Here is a 16,686-nt window from a genome sequence, read left to right as displayed (position 1 = left end):
ACGGGGCGTTGTGATGAATACAGGTTACTGCCTATGCACAGCAGCACTGACAAGTCGATGATCAATGGGTGTCTGACCACTTGGACCTGCAATGATTGGCAGAACAAGGAACTTTTATCTTTGTTACAAAATGGAGTGGCAGGGAAGGTTAAAAAACCTAAAGACAGCCAAAAACAATGAAAAAGTGTACAGGAAAAGACCAAAGGGAAAAAAAAAACTTCTAGCATTTCTTGAAGCGTCGTCTTGTTGGAAAACTCAGCAGCTATGGTCCGCCACTCCACTTGGCTGCACTCCCCCTTATGAATGGCCGAGACTCATGACTTGAAGTCTTGTGATTCTCTGGCGTGAGGCTGATGAGCAGGATGTGTGCAGATTTTGTCTCCATGTCCTCACATGGTCCAGGCAGGGCTCCTCACCCTGCTATTGAGCTGTATCACCAGCATTTAATGGAATTAGTCCTCCAGCCATTGATGCCTTCCTGTGTGTGGTCACGTGTGTGCGGGTTTAATCTGCCGTGGGCTCTGCTCATTGAGTGTAGTTATCGGACGTCTACACCCGTTACTGGACCCTCTGAGGGACTGAACCCTCTGCCCATCACCCCACTAACGCACCAGCCTGGCTGCTACAATAGGTCTCTGCCACATATTCCCAGACTGTTATGGCCAAGGTAAAAACAGACTACACAAAGTCCAGATTTCTATCTTAATTTTCCTGCAATCCTGTTCACATGGATGAATGGTAATGTGTGACCTGTGAGCGCTGCCTTGTCCTAATATCTGTGCTTCTCATTTTTATTTTTTTTTAGCTTGCCAAGCCCGGAGCTGAAGTAAAGGATGGCGAGCATCACTACGAGGGGGCCGTGGTGATTCTGGATGCTGGTGCACAGTATGGGAAAGTCATAGACCGCCGGGTGCGAGAGTTTTTTGTGCAGTCGGAGATCTATCCTCTGGAGACGCCGGCGTTTGCTATACGAGAGCAGGGATTCCGGTAAGGGCCCTGCTGCCACTTACTCCTGTTATCTGGATTTTCTCATAACATTGAAATGTTTCTGTATAAGAATTTTTCAGGATGCCAGTGTCATGTAGACCGAATCTCTCCCACACAGACTTAATATTTTGGGTTCATGGGAAGATTAGAGGAGTCTCGTTCACATCCACTGTATATGTCGGTCCTGAGATTATATTCATCCCACATCTGATGGACTGAGATAGGTAGAATTGTCTCCACAAATGCAGGAAAGTGTTTCCCAACACTATGCCGGCTCACCAGACGTTACATTTAGAAAAGGTAGGTGTTGGTGAATCTAGACCTGCAGAAAATCAGATTACTTTTTTTTTTTTTTTTTTTTTATAGCCTTCTGTGAAAATGGCAAAGCATTTTTTTCATATTTTGTAGAAAGACTTTTTATGTTGAAAATATTTGATCTAAAACTGCTTTGATGACCAGACAAGTTTTTGCATTCTTGACTTATAGAAACTGTTCAAGTTTTACACTAAATAACCGGTTAATTGAATTCATCAGGTTATGGTTGTGTGGATACCTAATTTGTATAGTAACACTCAATAGATGTAAAGAAAAAAAAAGACAGAAGTAGTGTAAAACTTTTTCTGTTTAATCCTCAGGGTCCTGAACTGTGGCTGATAACTAGGGGTCCGACTGGCCATGCTAGATTGCAGGAACTCTAATTCTGTGGCATAATTTAAAGAGGTTTTCCGGGCTTTTCACATAATCTCAGTACATATCTGGGCTGCAGAATTATGACAATAAGTAATTTACTTCCGGTCACTAGTTTGCACGGTTTTCTAGATATTCTGAACAGAACGTCTGGGGGTGTGTGTTATGGCATTGAAATGAGTACTAGTCGTAGCCTCCTACTCTACTCCAAACATGCCCTCTATAGCAACAACCCCACCCTCCCCGTCCACATGAAGAAGCCCTCATTACACAGTAACAAATCCTCCCCCTCTAGCATCCTCAGTGCAGAGAGCAGAACCACCCAGCTGCTCCTCCCCCAGACACATGCTGAACAGTGTTCTATGGAAAGTGAAACTAGTGAGGAGGGAAAATCGTCCTGTATTCTGGGCCACTCCATGATTACAATACAAAGCCCGGACAACCCCTTTAATGATGGCGTAAAATAGGGCTGTGGAGTTGGTAAGCCAGACCTCCGACTCCTCAATTTCCCTGTCTCCGACTCCACAGCACTGATCACTACTGAGCATGTACATAAAGTGCAGCACAGACTCCTCTCCACAGCCCTGGTCACTACTGAGCATGTACATATAGTGCAGCACAGAATCCTCTCCACAGCCCTGGTCACTACTGAGCATGTACATATAGTGCAGCACAGAATCATCTCCACAGCCCTGGTCACTACTGAGCATGTACATATAGTGCAGCACAGAATCATCTCCACAGCCCTGGTCACTACTGAGCATGTACATAAAGTGCAGCACAGATTCGTCTCCACAGCACTGGTCGCTACTGAGCATGTGCATAAAGTGCAGCACAGATTCATCTCCACAGCACTGGTCACTACTGAGCATGTACATAAAGTGCAGCACAGATTCATCTCCACAGCACTGGTCACTACTGAGCATGTACATATAGTGCAGCACAGAATCATCTCCACAGCCCTGGTCACTACTGAGCATGTACATAAAGTGCAGCACAGATTCGTCTCCACAGCACTGGTCGCTACTGAGCATGTGCATAAAGTGCAGCACAGATTCATCTCCACAGCACTGGTCTCTACTGAGCATGTACATAAAGTGCAGCACAGATTCATCTCAACAGCACTGGTCACTACTGAGCATGTACATATAGTGCAGCACAGACTCCTCTCCACAGCACTGGTCACTACTGAGCATGTACATATAGTGCAGCACAGAATCATCTCCACAGCCCTGGTCACTACTGAGCATGTACATATAGTGCAGCACAGAATCATCTCCACAGCCCTGGTCGCTACTGAGCATGTACATAAAGTGCAGCACAGATTCATCTCCACAGCACTGGTCGCTACTGAGCATGTGCATAAAGTGCAGCACAGATTCATCTCCACAGCACTGGTCTCTACTGAGCATGTTCATAAAGTGCAGCACAGATTCATCTCCACAGCACTGGTCACTACTGAGCATGTACATATAGTGCAGCACAGACTCCTCTCCACAGCACTGGTCACTACTGAGCATGTACATATAGTGCAGCACAGAATCATCTCCACAGCCCTGGTCACTACTGAGCATGTACATATAGTGCAGCACAGAATCATCTCCACAGCCCTGGTCGCTACTGAGCATGTACATAAAGTGCAGCACAGATTCATCTCCACAGCACTGGTCGCTACTGAGCATGTGCATAAAGTGCAGCACAGATTCATCTCCACAGCACTGGTCGCTACTGAGCATGTACATAAAGTGCAGCACAGATTCATCTCCACAGCACTGGTCGCTACTGAGCATGTACATATAGTGCAGCACAGAATCATCTCCACAGCCCTGGTCACTACTGAGCATGTACATAAAGTGCAGCACAGATTCATCTCCACAGCACTGGTCACTACTGAGCATGTACATATAGTGCAGCACAGAATCATCTCCACAGCCCTGGTCACTACTGAGCATGTACATAAAGTGCAGCACAGATTCATCTCCACAGCACTGGTCACTACTGAGCATGTACATAAAGTGCAGCACAGAATCATCTCCACAGCACTGGTCACTACTGAGCATGTACATATAGTGCAGCACAGAATCATCTCCACAGCCCTGGTCACTACTGAGCATGTACATAAAGTGCAGCACAGATTCGTCTCCACAGCACTGGTCGCTACTGAGCATGTGCATAAAGTGCAGCACAGATTCATCTCCACAGCACTGGTCTCTACTGAGCATGTACATAAAGTGCAGCACAGATTCATCTCCACAGCACTGGTCACTACTGAGCATGTACATATAGTGCAGCACAGACTCCTCTCCACAGCACTGGTCACTACTGAGCATGTACATAAAGTGCAGCACAGACTCCTCTCCACAGCCCTGGTCACTACTGAGCATGTACATATAGTGCAGCACAGAATCATCTCCACAGCCCTGGTCACTACTGAGCATGTACATAAAGTGCAGCACAGAATCATCTCCACAGCACTGGTCGCTACTGAGCATGTACATATAGTGCAGCACAGAATCATCTCCACAGCCCTGGTCGCTACTGAGCATGTACATAAAGTGCAGCACAGATTCATCTCCGCTACAAGCCGAGATCCTTAGATCAGGAACAGAACAGACCTTTATAGGACAGTACATAACTTTCCCAAATTATTCTGAAAACATTTACAGCACATCCTGCATTGCACTACTGTACCCAATGTATTATTTATTTTAGTAGTTGGAGTAGGTCCATTTCATAGTGACTCTGACTTCACCAAAATGGACACCGACTCCAACTCTACATCCCTGATTAAATGGGTGTCTAGTTAAAATAAGTTATTACCTATCTTCATTTTATATGGGTCTGCTGGAAAAGCAGAGTGCAGTCCTATAGAGAAAGCATAGCCTGCTGCTCCATTCATTCTATCGGCACTGCCAACAGAAACTCCAAAGGGACTTGCTACATTAAATAAGCTATCGCTGCAATTTTTTCACTGACTAATGTTTCTGAGCCTTATAACCAAGGTGACATGTGTCTTAGTTGAGTTGACCTATGTGGGTACAGTTCCCATTGTAGAGAATGCCATGCTGGTTTAAGGAGACTTATAAGCCACCAGATGGAAGCCCGATTCTAACGCATCGGGTATTCTAGAATATGTATGTAATCTGTCACCCCACTTTTGCTCCATAAGCTGGGGCCACTTTCATCAAGGGCTTATCTACAGCATTCTATAATGCTGTAGATAAGCCCCCGATGAAACCTGAAAAATAAAAAAAAACGTTAGATTGTACTCACCGGGGGACGGTGGGTGTCGCGGTTCGATCTGGCGCCTCCCATCTTCATACGATGTCCTCCTTGCTTCTCCCTCGGCTCCTGCGCAGGTGTACTTTATCTGTCCTGTTGAGGGCAGAGCAGAGTACTGCAGTGCATAGGTGCTGGGAAAGGTCAGAGAGGTCCGGCGCCTGCGCACTGCAGTACTCTGCCCTCAACAGGGCCGATAAAGTACGCGTGTGCAGGAGCCGAGGGAGAAGCAAAGAGGAGGACATCATCGTATGAAGATGGGAGGCGACGGACGGGACGGCGACACCCATTGGACTGGACCGAACGCCTGGCTGAGTATAATCTAACTTTTTTTTTCTTATCTTTCACGTTTCATCGGGGAACCGTCGGGAGATCAGCGGCTAGCGCCGCAGATCTCCCGACGGAAGCGGTGGCGTGCGTAGTTCGAATTCCGCGCCAATTCGCGGCCGGACTGCGCCTGTCGCTGATTGGTCACGCCCGGCCGGTCGTGACCAATCAGCGACGCGGGATTTCTGTTACAGAGAGACAGACAGAATTAGTTAGATGATTATATAGTAGATAAAGAGTGTAAACACCAGGAAAGAAGGGGTTGGATTGGATTTTTATTTTAATTCCTGAGTCAAGGCTTGTTACCGTATTGATATTGTCTTTCAGGACTGCTACCCCCACTAGACATCTATTGCACTCTTCCTCTGAAGAGTATATTTTAGTATGTATGTTAGAGCATCACACCAGCGCTTTTTGTTTCACCCCTGGTGTTATTCTACTATTGTAAATTCTGTGCCTCTAGTATACTTGTCTCCCGGCGCTACTTTGGTCTGACGGCTCCATCTTGTGACCTCAACTTCTGATTGACCGGAAGTCCGATGTGACTGTCACAAGCTCTCAATGCACGTCTATGAGAGCCTTGTACAGCCTTTAAGGCTACGTTCACACAGTCTGTAACTGGCAGTGCTTTGGATGCAGCACATGTCCGCTCCATCCAAAGCGCTGCTGGCTTTTGAACACAGGTGATTCCGCACGTGTTTATTGAACCGTGCAGATTCACTGCATCCAATACATTGAACTGGTGATATTTATCTTGTGGAGACTCGCATCTCCGCCAGATAGACATGCTGCTCTCTGGAAAGACGGAGGCAGCTATGCACGCATAGTGGGCATGGGATTTCTTGAAATCCCATCCACTATGTTGTAACGTCTGGCTGCTGCGGGTTGGATGCTGCGGAGGTTCACAGCGTCCAGCCCGCAGCATTTACTGACCGTGGGAACATACTCTTAAAGCGCATGATCAGGAATGGCTCAGTATTTGTTCAGGATTTGACGCAGGTGAAATCTGCATCTGATGTCACTGGCAGGTCACCTGCGTTTTTGATGCGTTTTTTTCATTGCGTCCGTTTTTTTTTCACTTGAAATAAAGATAATTGAAATTTGGCTTCTGAAAAAGGAAAAAAAAGTGATTTCCAGCTTGCAGATACAGTATTTTGAGGTATGTTTCCACAGTCAGTAAACCGTGCGGGTTGGATGCTGCGTACATCTGCAATGTCCAACCTGCAGCATCCAGATGTTACAGCATAGTGGATGGGGATTTTAGGAAATCTCATGTCCACTATGTATCCGCAGCTCACCCGCGGAGACGGACATGTGGCACGTCTCTCCAGACCGCGGCATGTCAATTTATGTAGCGGACACGCTCAGTCTCCGCTGCGTAAATAACCCATTCACTATCATTAGATGCGGTAAAACCGCATTATCTTACTAGTCACATGCGTATTAAGTGCGGGTACGCAGCTTGCTACACATGTGTACTAATTTACTTAATGGTGAATCTTGTGACACAGCCAGAAGAACATGACACAGGAAGTGGAGGAAAGCACAGAGGTCCCCTCCTTTTTTAAAAAATAAATAATAATCTAAAAAAAAAAAAAAAAAAAAAAAAAAGTGGTGGTCCCCCTATATTTTGTTAACCAGCCAGAGTAAAGCGGACTACTGGGACGAGTATTTTCAGGCTGGTAAGGATCCGATATCCATGAACCTTACCAGCCTGATAATATCAGGCCGCAGCAGTTAGCTTACCTTGGATGGTGAGTAAAAATGGTGAGATCCCCTCCAAACAAAAATAGCGTGGGGTCCCCCTATTTTTGTTAACTGGGCAAGGAAAAAGCAGACAGCTGCTGCCTGGTATTCTCAGGCTGGCGAGGCCTATGGATTTTATCCCTCACCAGCCTAAAAATAGCAGCCCGCAGCCAACCCACAATTGGCACATCCAAAGATGCGCCAATTTTGGCACTTTACCTGGCTGTTCCCATTTGCCCTGTAGCGGTGGCAAGTCGGGTTCATATTTGTGGGGTTGATGTCACCTTTGTATTGTCTGGTGACATCAAGCCCACAGCTTAGTAATGGAGAAGCGTCTATAAAGGCCTTTTTACATATAGCGATGCGCCAGCAATTCCGACCACGATACGACACGGTCAGGATCGCTGGTGCATCGCTAAATGATCGCTAGTGAGCTGCCACACAGGCAGATCTCACAGCGATGCAGCAGCGATACAGCGGTCGTTACTTACCTTTCAGACGTGGCGATCCTGACGTCGTCCCGCCCGCGTCCACGCGTCGCTAGTCGGCGCCAGAAATAAGCGCCCGACGAGAAATGGAGCCGGCCGATCTCGCGCGATCAGACAGCGGGGGAGCCGGTCGGAGGTAAGTATCACACATAGCGATATCGTTAGCAATATCGCTATGTGTAAAACCCCCTTAAGACACCTATCCATTACTAATCCTATAGTTACATGGTAAATAAAGACAAAGCCAGAATAAAGTCCTTTAATTGAAATAATGACACAGACTCCTCTAATAGGTCTTAATTAAACCATACTTACTGCATCGCCTATTCCGCCAACACCCTCGTCTCCTGGAAGAGAAAAAAAAAATCAACAATATCCTTACCTGTCCGCCAAGACGATATACATATTGTCCCATGACGAGTCCATCTCTGCTATGCCTGGTTGCCTTTTGCTGAACGGTGGCATTATGCTATCATCCAGCCTGCCAGAACACAGCGAAGCTTGAAGATGATCACCGGAGAAAACTCAGTCCCCGGTGGCAGTATATGCTGTTAATGAAATATGAAATTCTTTTTACATTTAAATTTGTTTGATCTTATAAACAACTTTTTCCTTTTCTTCTTATATATAGAGCAATCATCATATCAGGTGGACCAAACTCAGTGTATGCTGAAGATGCTCCATGGTTTGACTCTGCTATATTCACCATTGGCAAGCCAGTGCTTGGGATCTGCTATGGCATGCAGGTATTTGTAAATTGTTGCTTTAAGGGGAGCGTTTCTTTAACTCAATCTACGAGAGGCGGTTATACATGGTATCACTTTCTCTGTAATTCCTACCTGGGATCATGTGAGCCTGTATGAGCTGTACTCCTCCATTGCCAGTTTCTTCCCTGCCCAATTTTTTTTTCTTCCCCATTTGCTATAAACTAATATAAAAAGAGCTCTGCAACCATATTTTATTTAATTTTAGTGAGATGACAAATTTTATTATATTCCTCTTCTCTTTACGTCATTTGCCAATCAGGTTATTTTAGTCCATATTTTAAAAGATCAGACTTTATGAATGTTGCAATAACACGTTCCCCCCCCCCCCCTTTTTACAGGGGGAAAAACTGTGTGTGTGGGGGGGGGGTGCATGTAACACACACACACTTACTCCTGTAAAGTAGTTGTTGTACAGCTTGTATAACAGTGTAAACATAGGGTGCCCTCTAAATAACTCAACACAATCATTAATGTCTAAACTGTTAGCAATGAAAGTGAATACACCTCTAGGTGAAAATGTAAAAATTGTGCTCTTGTGTCAAAATGTTGTGTCCACCACTATTTTCCAGCATTGCTTTAACTCTCTTGAAAATGGAGGTCAGTAGAGCTTCACAGGTGTCCACTCCTCCATGACAACATCTCGGATCTGGTGGATGTTGGAGACCTTGCGCTCCTCCACCTTCCTTTTGAAAATGCCCCACAGATGCTCAATAGGGTTTAGGTCTGGAGACATGCTTGGCCAGCTTTGGCAAGGCAATGGTAGTCTTGGAGGTGTGTTTTTATCATGTTGAAATGCTGCCCTGCACTGTTTTTGTACTCCTCACCTGGTCGACACCATTTGTACCAAATAAGTCTACCTTGGTCATCAGACTACAGGACATGGTTGTAATAATCCATTTTCTTAGTCTGCTTGTCTTCAGCAAACTACTCTGCTAGCTTTCTTGTGCATCATCTGTAGAAGAGGCTCCCTTTGGGATGACAGAAATGCAGACCAATTTGATGCAGTGTGTGGTGAATGGTTTGAGCACTGACAGGCTAACCCCCTCACCCCACCCCTGTAACCTCTTCAGCAATGCTGGCTGAACTCATACGTCTATTTTGAAAAGACGACCTATGGATATGACGCTGAGCACATTCACTCAACTTTTTTGGTTGAACATGGTGAGGCCAGTTTTGAGTGGAAGCTGACATGTTACACCGCTGCATGGTCTTGGCCACTGGGCTGCAGCTCAATATTAGGGTTTTAGCAATTTTTTCTTATAGCCCCAGCTATCTTTATGTAATAGAGTAGCAATTTTTTTTTCCAGATCCTCAGAGTTCTTTGCCATGAGTTGCTATGTTGAATTTCTAGTGATCAGTGTGAGAGCGAAGACGCCAAATTTAACACCCCTACTCCCTATTCACACTTGAGACTTTTTATCTCTAATAAGTCACTTGACACTGGGGAGGGCAAATAGCTAATTGGGTACAATTTGGCCATTTTCACGTAGGCTTTTGTTGGTTGTTTAGACATTAATGGCTGTGTTGCGTTATTTAGAGGACACAGCAAATTTACACTGCTGTATAAGCTGTACACTGACCACTGTACATTGTATCAAAGTAACATAGTTATTAAGGTTGAAGGCAGACTTTAAGTCCATCTAGTTCAACCCATATCCTGTCCTAACCTTCCCTAACATGTTGATCCAGAGGAAGGCAAAAAAACCCATGTGGCAAACAGTAAGTGTCATATCTTCAGTCTTGTTACAGTAATGTGAGGGGTGTACTCACTGTTGTGAGCATACTGTGTGTGCATTTATCTATATATCTCAAAAAAAATAAAGGGAACACTAAATTACCACATCCTAGATATCACTGAATGAAATATTTGAGTTGCAAATCTTTATTCAATGCATGGTGGAATGTGCTAAGAACAGTAAAATATAAAAATGAATAATGCAAATCAAAATGAATATCCCATAGAGGTCTGGATTTGGAATGATACTCAAAATCAAAGTTGAAAATCAAATTACAGGCTTATCAGCTTCAGTGGAAATGCCTCAAAGCAAGGAAATGATGCTCAGTAGTGTATGTGGCCTCCACGTGCCTGTATGACCTCCCTACAATGCCTGGTTATGCTCCTGTGAGTCGGTGGATGTTTACCTGAGGGATCTCCTCCCAGATCTGGATTAAAAGCATCAGTCAATTCCTGGACAGTCTGCTGCAACGTGTCATTGGTGGATGGAACGAGACATGATGTCCCAGATGTGATCGATTGGATTCATGTCTGTGGAACGGGCAGGCCAGTCCATGGCATCTATGCCTTCATCACAGCAGGAACTGCTGACACACTCCAGCCACATGAGGCCTTGCATTGTCATGCATCAGAAGGAACACAGTGCACCTGCATATGGTCTCACCATAATGGCAGTCAGGCTACCTCTGGCGAGCACATGGAGGGCTGTGTCCCTCTAAAGAAATGCTACCCGACACCATTACTGACCCACTGCCAAATTGTTCATGCTGGAGGATGTTACAGGCAGCAGAACGGTCTCCACGGTGTCTCCAGACTGTCAGGCGCACAGGGCGCCAATGTCGAATTTGCCAATCTTAATAGTCTCTGGCAAATGCCAATCGCCCTGCACCTTGTTGGGCTGTAAGCACAACACCCACTTGTGGATGTCGGGCCCTCATACCACCCTCATGGAGTCTGTTTCTGACAGTTTGAGCAGACACAAGGATGTTAGTGGCTGCTGGAGGTCTTTTTGCAAGGCTCTGGCACTGCACCTCCTGTTCCTCCTTTATACAAAGGAGGAGGAGGTTGTTGCCATCCTACTGCCCCATCCACATCTCCTGGTGTCTGCTATATGCTTAGGACACTGTTCTGACAGACACAGCTACCCTTCTTGCCACAGCTCACGTGGATGAGCTGTACTACCTGAGCAACTGCTGTGGGTTGTAGACACCGCCTCATGCTACTGTACCTCTAGGGGTCAGAGCAATGACAAAATGCAAGTGTGACCAAAACCACCAAAAGCTAATGGCTTATAATTTGAACACTTGCGATATCTATATTATGTATATTACAGTATACGGTGAAAAATCTTAGTCTATTAAGCTCGGCTTGTGGCTGAGTTTCAAAAGGAGACAAAGATCTGCGATGGGGGTCTTAAATAGACCTCCAACTGTCATGTTTAATTTTTTAAGCTCTTTAATTGCCTGCAGATCGGTGGGTGGCTATACATGTTTTCTATTGAATTCATAATCCTCTGTGCATGTTCTCAGGCAGGAGCTGTGCGATGTTCTATATACAAATTTTCATGTTTGAGGGTTTAGGAACCAGGAGCCCATCTGTGTGTGTGTGTGTGTGTGTGTGTGTGTGTGTGTGTGTGTGTGTGTGTGTGTGTGTGTGTGTGTGTGTGTGTGTGTGTGTGTAAAAATTTTTTTTATATATATAATGTGTAATATTATATAATCTGTGTTTAACTCTATTCTGACATCAGATGTAATATTCCATCCCTGGGCATATTTGACCATGGACGGAATATTATATCGTGATCGCTCGCGCTCACAGAATCAGCTGACACCTGGCACTAAGTGCCAGGAGCGGTCACAAACCACTCCCGGCACTTTAACCCCCTGAAATGCTGTGATCGAACACAATTGAAGAATTCCGGAAGTCGGCAGGTGGCTGACGGCCCCTCTGCCTTTAGATCTGCCTTTTCAGTCGTTGCCATGGTGATCTGATGTCGTCAACAGACCTAGCAACCTTGCCGATCATGCCCAGTGCATGATGAGCAAGTTTGTCTGTCAGTGCAGAGCTGACAGTTTCCATAGCAAGGAGATGCTGCTTCATCTCCATGCTGTAGAAGCAATCAGTTTGCAAAAAATGATTTTACCATTGTGGGACGAAGTAAAAAAAAATTTGAAAGAAATAAAAGCATTTTTTTAAATTGTAAAAATATGAAAAAAATCAAATAAAATTAAGATATTGTATCTCTAAATCAATATTTAAATGAAGAAAAAAACAAAACAAAAATAAAAGTACACATATTTGGTATCACCGTGTCCGCAACTACCTGACCTATAATCTGTCCCACTAGCCCCTTGAGTGAACACCATAAAAACAAGGCAAAAGACAATGCTTTATCATATCCCTGAGCAAAAAGTAAAATGAAAAGCGATTAAAAAGATGGATATAAATAAAAATGGTACCACTGAAAACGTCATTTTGTCCCCCAAAAAATAAGCCATCATTCAGCCCCATCAGCGTAAAAATAAAAGTTGTAGCTCTCACAATAAAGTGATGCAAAAATGATTATTTTTTCTATAAAATAGTCTTTATTGTATAAAATCGCCAAAACCTTAAATAGATAAACATATGAATCCGAGGTATCGCTGTAAGCGTGCTGATCTGAAAAATAAAACTGCCTTATCAATTTTACCACATACAGAATGGCATAAATCCCCCCCCCCTCCTCAACACAGATTCCCAAATTGCTGGTTTTTGTTCATTCTGCCTCACAAAAATCGGAATAGAAAGCGATCGAAAAATGTCATGTGCCCAAAAATGGTACCATTAGAAACGTCAGCTGACTTTGTGTACCAAAATATGGAGAAATTATAGTTCTCAAAATGTGGTGATGCAAAAACTATTTTTTTTTGCAATAAAATGCGTTTTATAGTGTGACAGCAGCCAAACTTAAAACCCCGATACAAATCTGGTATCGCTGTAATTGCACCGACCTTAAGAATAAAGTCGCCTAATCAGTTGTATGCTGCACGAGTAATGGCGTAAAAAAATTAATAAAACCAATTCTTCACCTACTGTACATTTTTTCATTCTACCTCCCAAAGATCACAGAAAGGCTTGGCGCACATTTATCCTGTGCTCTGCGTTGAGCGGTTAAATCGGGGTTTCTGTTTAAATCTCTGAAATACATGATTCAGACAGAACTGCTGGCAGAAGATTCCATTAAATAAGGCAGATGGAGGCACTATGGACACCGTCTAAGCCTGTGATCCAGCGGTGTCCGTCTTTGTAGGCCTGCATGAAAGTGCCATCGGCACAGTTTTGTGCACTTCTGTAAAGGACACCGTGAGCAGAGGCCAGACAGAGTCTAGAGTAACCCTGCTGCCTCAATATAGTGAATGGATCCCTCTGGAGTTTCATTTGAACCACGTCTCTCAGATTTGGATGGAAACCCCAAATTAAGTGCTCAGCGTAGAGCGATGGATAACTGTGTTCCCAAACGTCATGTAAAATGTTCCCAATAAAAGCTTCAACTCAATCCTCAAAAAAAGTTCTCACTCAGATCTGTTATTGGAAATATAGGGGGCTGCCACGTTACTGGTAGTACAAAGGCTCTGGAAAAGCGAAACGTCTCCTGACCCGACAAAAGAAATTCCGCAAATTCTGTGCTTCCAAATGCCCCCTCCCTTCTGATCCCCACAGTGTACCTAAACCACATATAGCGTCCACGTTTGGCATTTCTGAAGCAATGAGAGTCCGCCTAACTTAAGGGTGACTGCAACTGCAGTTTGCAATTTTACTTGGCAACATTCATTGCTGCTTGTTTCTGGAAAATACCCATGGAGTCAATCAGCACTACACCTATAGATAAATTCCCAAAAGGGTATAATTTCCAAAACTGGGTCACTTGAAAGGGGATTCTGCTCTTCTCGCAATTAAAGGCTCTGTATATGGAGTCCGCAAACTATTCTAGGAAAATATGTGCTCCAGGAGGCAAATAATACTCCGTTCCTCCCAAGTCTCTCCGTATGGCTAAGTAGTACTGTACAGCCACATATGGGGTATTGCCATGTTCAGCAGAAATTTTGGTGCCATTTTTACCCTCCTCTTGTGTGAAAATGTAAAATCTGGGGCTAAAACTGAATTTTGATGATAAAAATCTAGTTAATTTTTCTTCACTGCTCAATGGTATAAAATTCTGACACTCGTGGTGTCAAAATGACCACTGCACCCCTAGATGAATTCATTGAGAGGTGTAATTTGAAAAATGGGGTCACTTATGGAGGTTTCTGCTCTGGCACTTCATGGGCTCTCCCAGTGGGTCATTGTACCTGCAAACCAAAGCAGTAAAATCTGCACTCCTTGCCTTCTGAGCTTCGCACTGTGCCTGAAAAATATTTCCCGATTTACATGTAGGGTATTGGTGCACTCAGGAAAAAATGGCCCTCAGTTTTTTTGTAAAAAAAAAAAAAAAATAAATTCCTTATTAGCTTTTAGAAAAATTAAAAACTTAGGGCTAAAACACCATTTTTGTGAGGAAAATGTGAGTTTATTATTTTGATGGCTCAGTGTTATAAACTGGAGCACCTGGGGGTTCAATATGCTCAGCACACATCTAGATCAGTCGCCGGAGGGGTGTGGTTTCCAAAATGGTGTCATTTGTGGGGGATTTTCACTCTTTAGGCACATAAGGGGCTTTCTAAACGCTACATGCATCCGACAATTGTTGCAGCAAGTTTTGCGTTCAAAAAGTCAAATGGTGCTCCTTTCCTTCCTTTTTCCGGTGTGGCCAAACAGTGGTTTTCTCCCTCATATGGGTATCAGTAGAAATTGCAAACCAAATTTCAGGGGCCATTCTTTTTTCCTGTTATCCTTGTCAAAATAAAATGTAGTAAATTTTCGAGGGAAAAAAAGTTAAATGTTTGTTTTCTCCTTCCAAATTCCTGTGAAGCACCTGAAGGGTTAATAAACTTCTTGAGTGTGGTTTTGAGCATCTTCAGGGGTGCAGTTTTTAGAATGGTGTCACTTTTGGGAATTTTCTATCATATACACTCCGCAAAGTGATTTCAAATGTGAGGGGGTCCCTAAAAAAAAAAATATGTTAAAATGAGAAATCGCTGGTCAACTTTTAACCCTTATAACTTCCTAACAAAAAAGAATTTTAGTTCCAAAATAGTGTTGATGTAAAGTAGACATGTTGGAAATGTTGTTTATTAACATTTTTGTGTGACATATCTGTGATTTAAGGGCATGAAAATTCAAAGTTGGAAAATTGCGAACTTTTCACAATTTTCTGTTTTTTTTTTTTTTTTTTTCTTCACAAACGCAAGTCCTATGAAATAAATTTTACCTCTATCATGAAGTTCAATACGTCACACGAAAACTTTCTCAGAATGGCCGGGATCCATGGAAGCGTTCCAGAGTTATTACCTAATAAAGGGGCAGTGGTCAGAATTGTAAAAATTGGCCTGGTCATGAACGTGCAAACCGCCTTCGGGGGTAAAGGGAACCGGTCACCAGTTTTGTGCATTTTATTAGCCATGTGCATGACCTTTTAAAAGCCTGTCAACAAGTTTCCTAGAACCATTTTATGCCCACATAGGTACCTTTGCATACCTCTGAAAGTGTTTATTCATGTCCCGTGCTACATGGAAACTGCACTGTCCGTTCCAATGGGCAAAGCCAGATCGTGCTCGGCGTTACTCAGGGCTCTTCAAATGCCACCTCTTCTATGTGGATTGGAAGTCCATGACATCTGTCTTCCACATAGTGCAATATGAGACTAGAGGAGTGAATTCATGTGATGTGCTGGTTCCACTCCTACGTTGCCAGCGCCTTGGCTGTTCAGTAGGGCAGAGTGAGGTGCACCCTCGCAGGTATCTCATTCCACTGTGCAAGTTCAACACTACAAACAGTGTGTGCATGATGTAGGAGACATCGTCTATTTCCATCTAGATGGAAGAGGTGGCCGGTTAAGGTACTGGTTTGGCGCTGAGCGTGATCTGGATTTGCCCTTTAGACTGGACCCCACAATCTGCAGGGTTCACGGGAAATAAATACATAAATGTCATTATGACACAAGCTGACCAGGTACAATAGTGCCCACTAAATGCCCCCTTGAAGTTTTGATTGTGGAGCTGAAATTAAATGACTGTTGTATGTCGTTTTTTTTTTTTTTTTGAAGTGTAAGAAGGAAGGAGGCTATAATTTCTGCATGATTGCAATGGACCCTCATGATCACAGCTATACAGGGCTATTCGGTGGAAGGGCATGTAACATAGTTATTAGCAAGGTCGAAAAAAGACATTTGTCCATCCAGTTCAGCCTATATTCCGTCTGAATAAATCCCCAGATCTACGTCCTTCTAAAGAACCTAATAACTGTAAGATACAATATTGTTACCCTCCAGGAAGACATCCAGGCCTCTCTTGAACCCCTCCACTGAGTTTGCCATCACCACCTCCTCAGTCAAGGAATTCCAGATTCTTACTGCCCTAACAGTATAGAATCCTCTTCTATGTTGGTGGAAAAACCTTCTCTCCTCCAGACGCAGAGAATGCTCCCTTGTGACCCTCACCTTTCTTGGTATAAACAGATCCTCGGAGAGATATTTGTATTGTCCCCTAATTTTGCTAATCTCTCTGAGTATTGTAGTTCCCCCATCCCCTTTATT

General features: G+C 44.0%; 1 protein-coding gene across 1 annotated transcript in view; it reads left to right on the top strand.

The window, feature by feature from the left end:
• GMPS (guanine monophosphate synthase) overlaps positions 1-16,686 on the top strand; it is a 68,927-nt gene that overhangs the window by 8,055 nt on the left and 44,186 nt on the right. Inside the window, exons 2-3 of the mRNA XM_073579012.1 lie at positions 806-987; positions 8,146-8,260. Of these exons, the coding sequence (XP_073435113.1) occupies positions 806-987; positions 8,146-8,260 (297 nt within the window). The remainder of the gene's footprint in view (positions 1-805; positions 988-8,145; positions 8,261-16,686) is intronic.

The sequence above is a fragment of the Dendrobates tinctorius genome, unplaced genomic scaffold, assembly GCF_039654945.1.
Source record: "Dendrobates tinctorius isolate UK_male_01 unplaced genomic scaffold, ASM3965494v1 ptg000060l, whole genome shotgun sequence".
NCBI classification, from domain to species: domain Eukaryota; kingdom Metazoa; phylum Chordata; class Amphibia; order Anura; family Dendrobatidae; genus Dendrobates; species Dendrobates tinctorius.
This window is presented reverse-complemented; position numbering and strand designations above follow the sequence as displayed.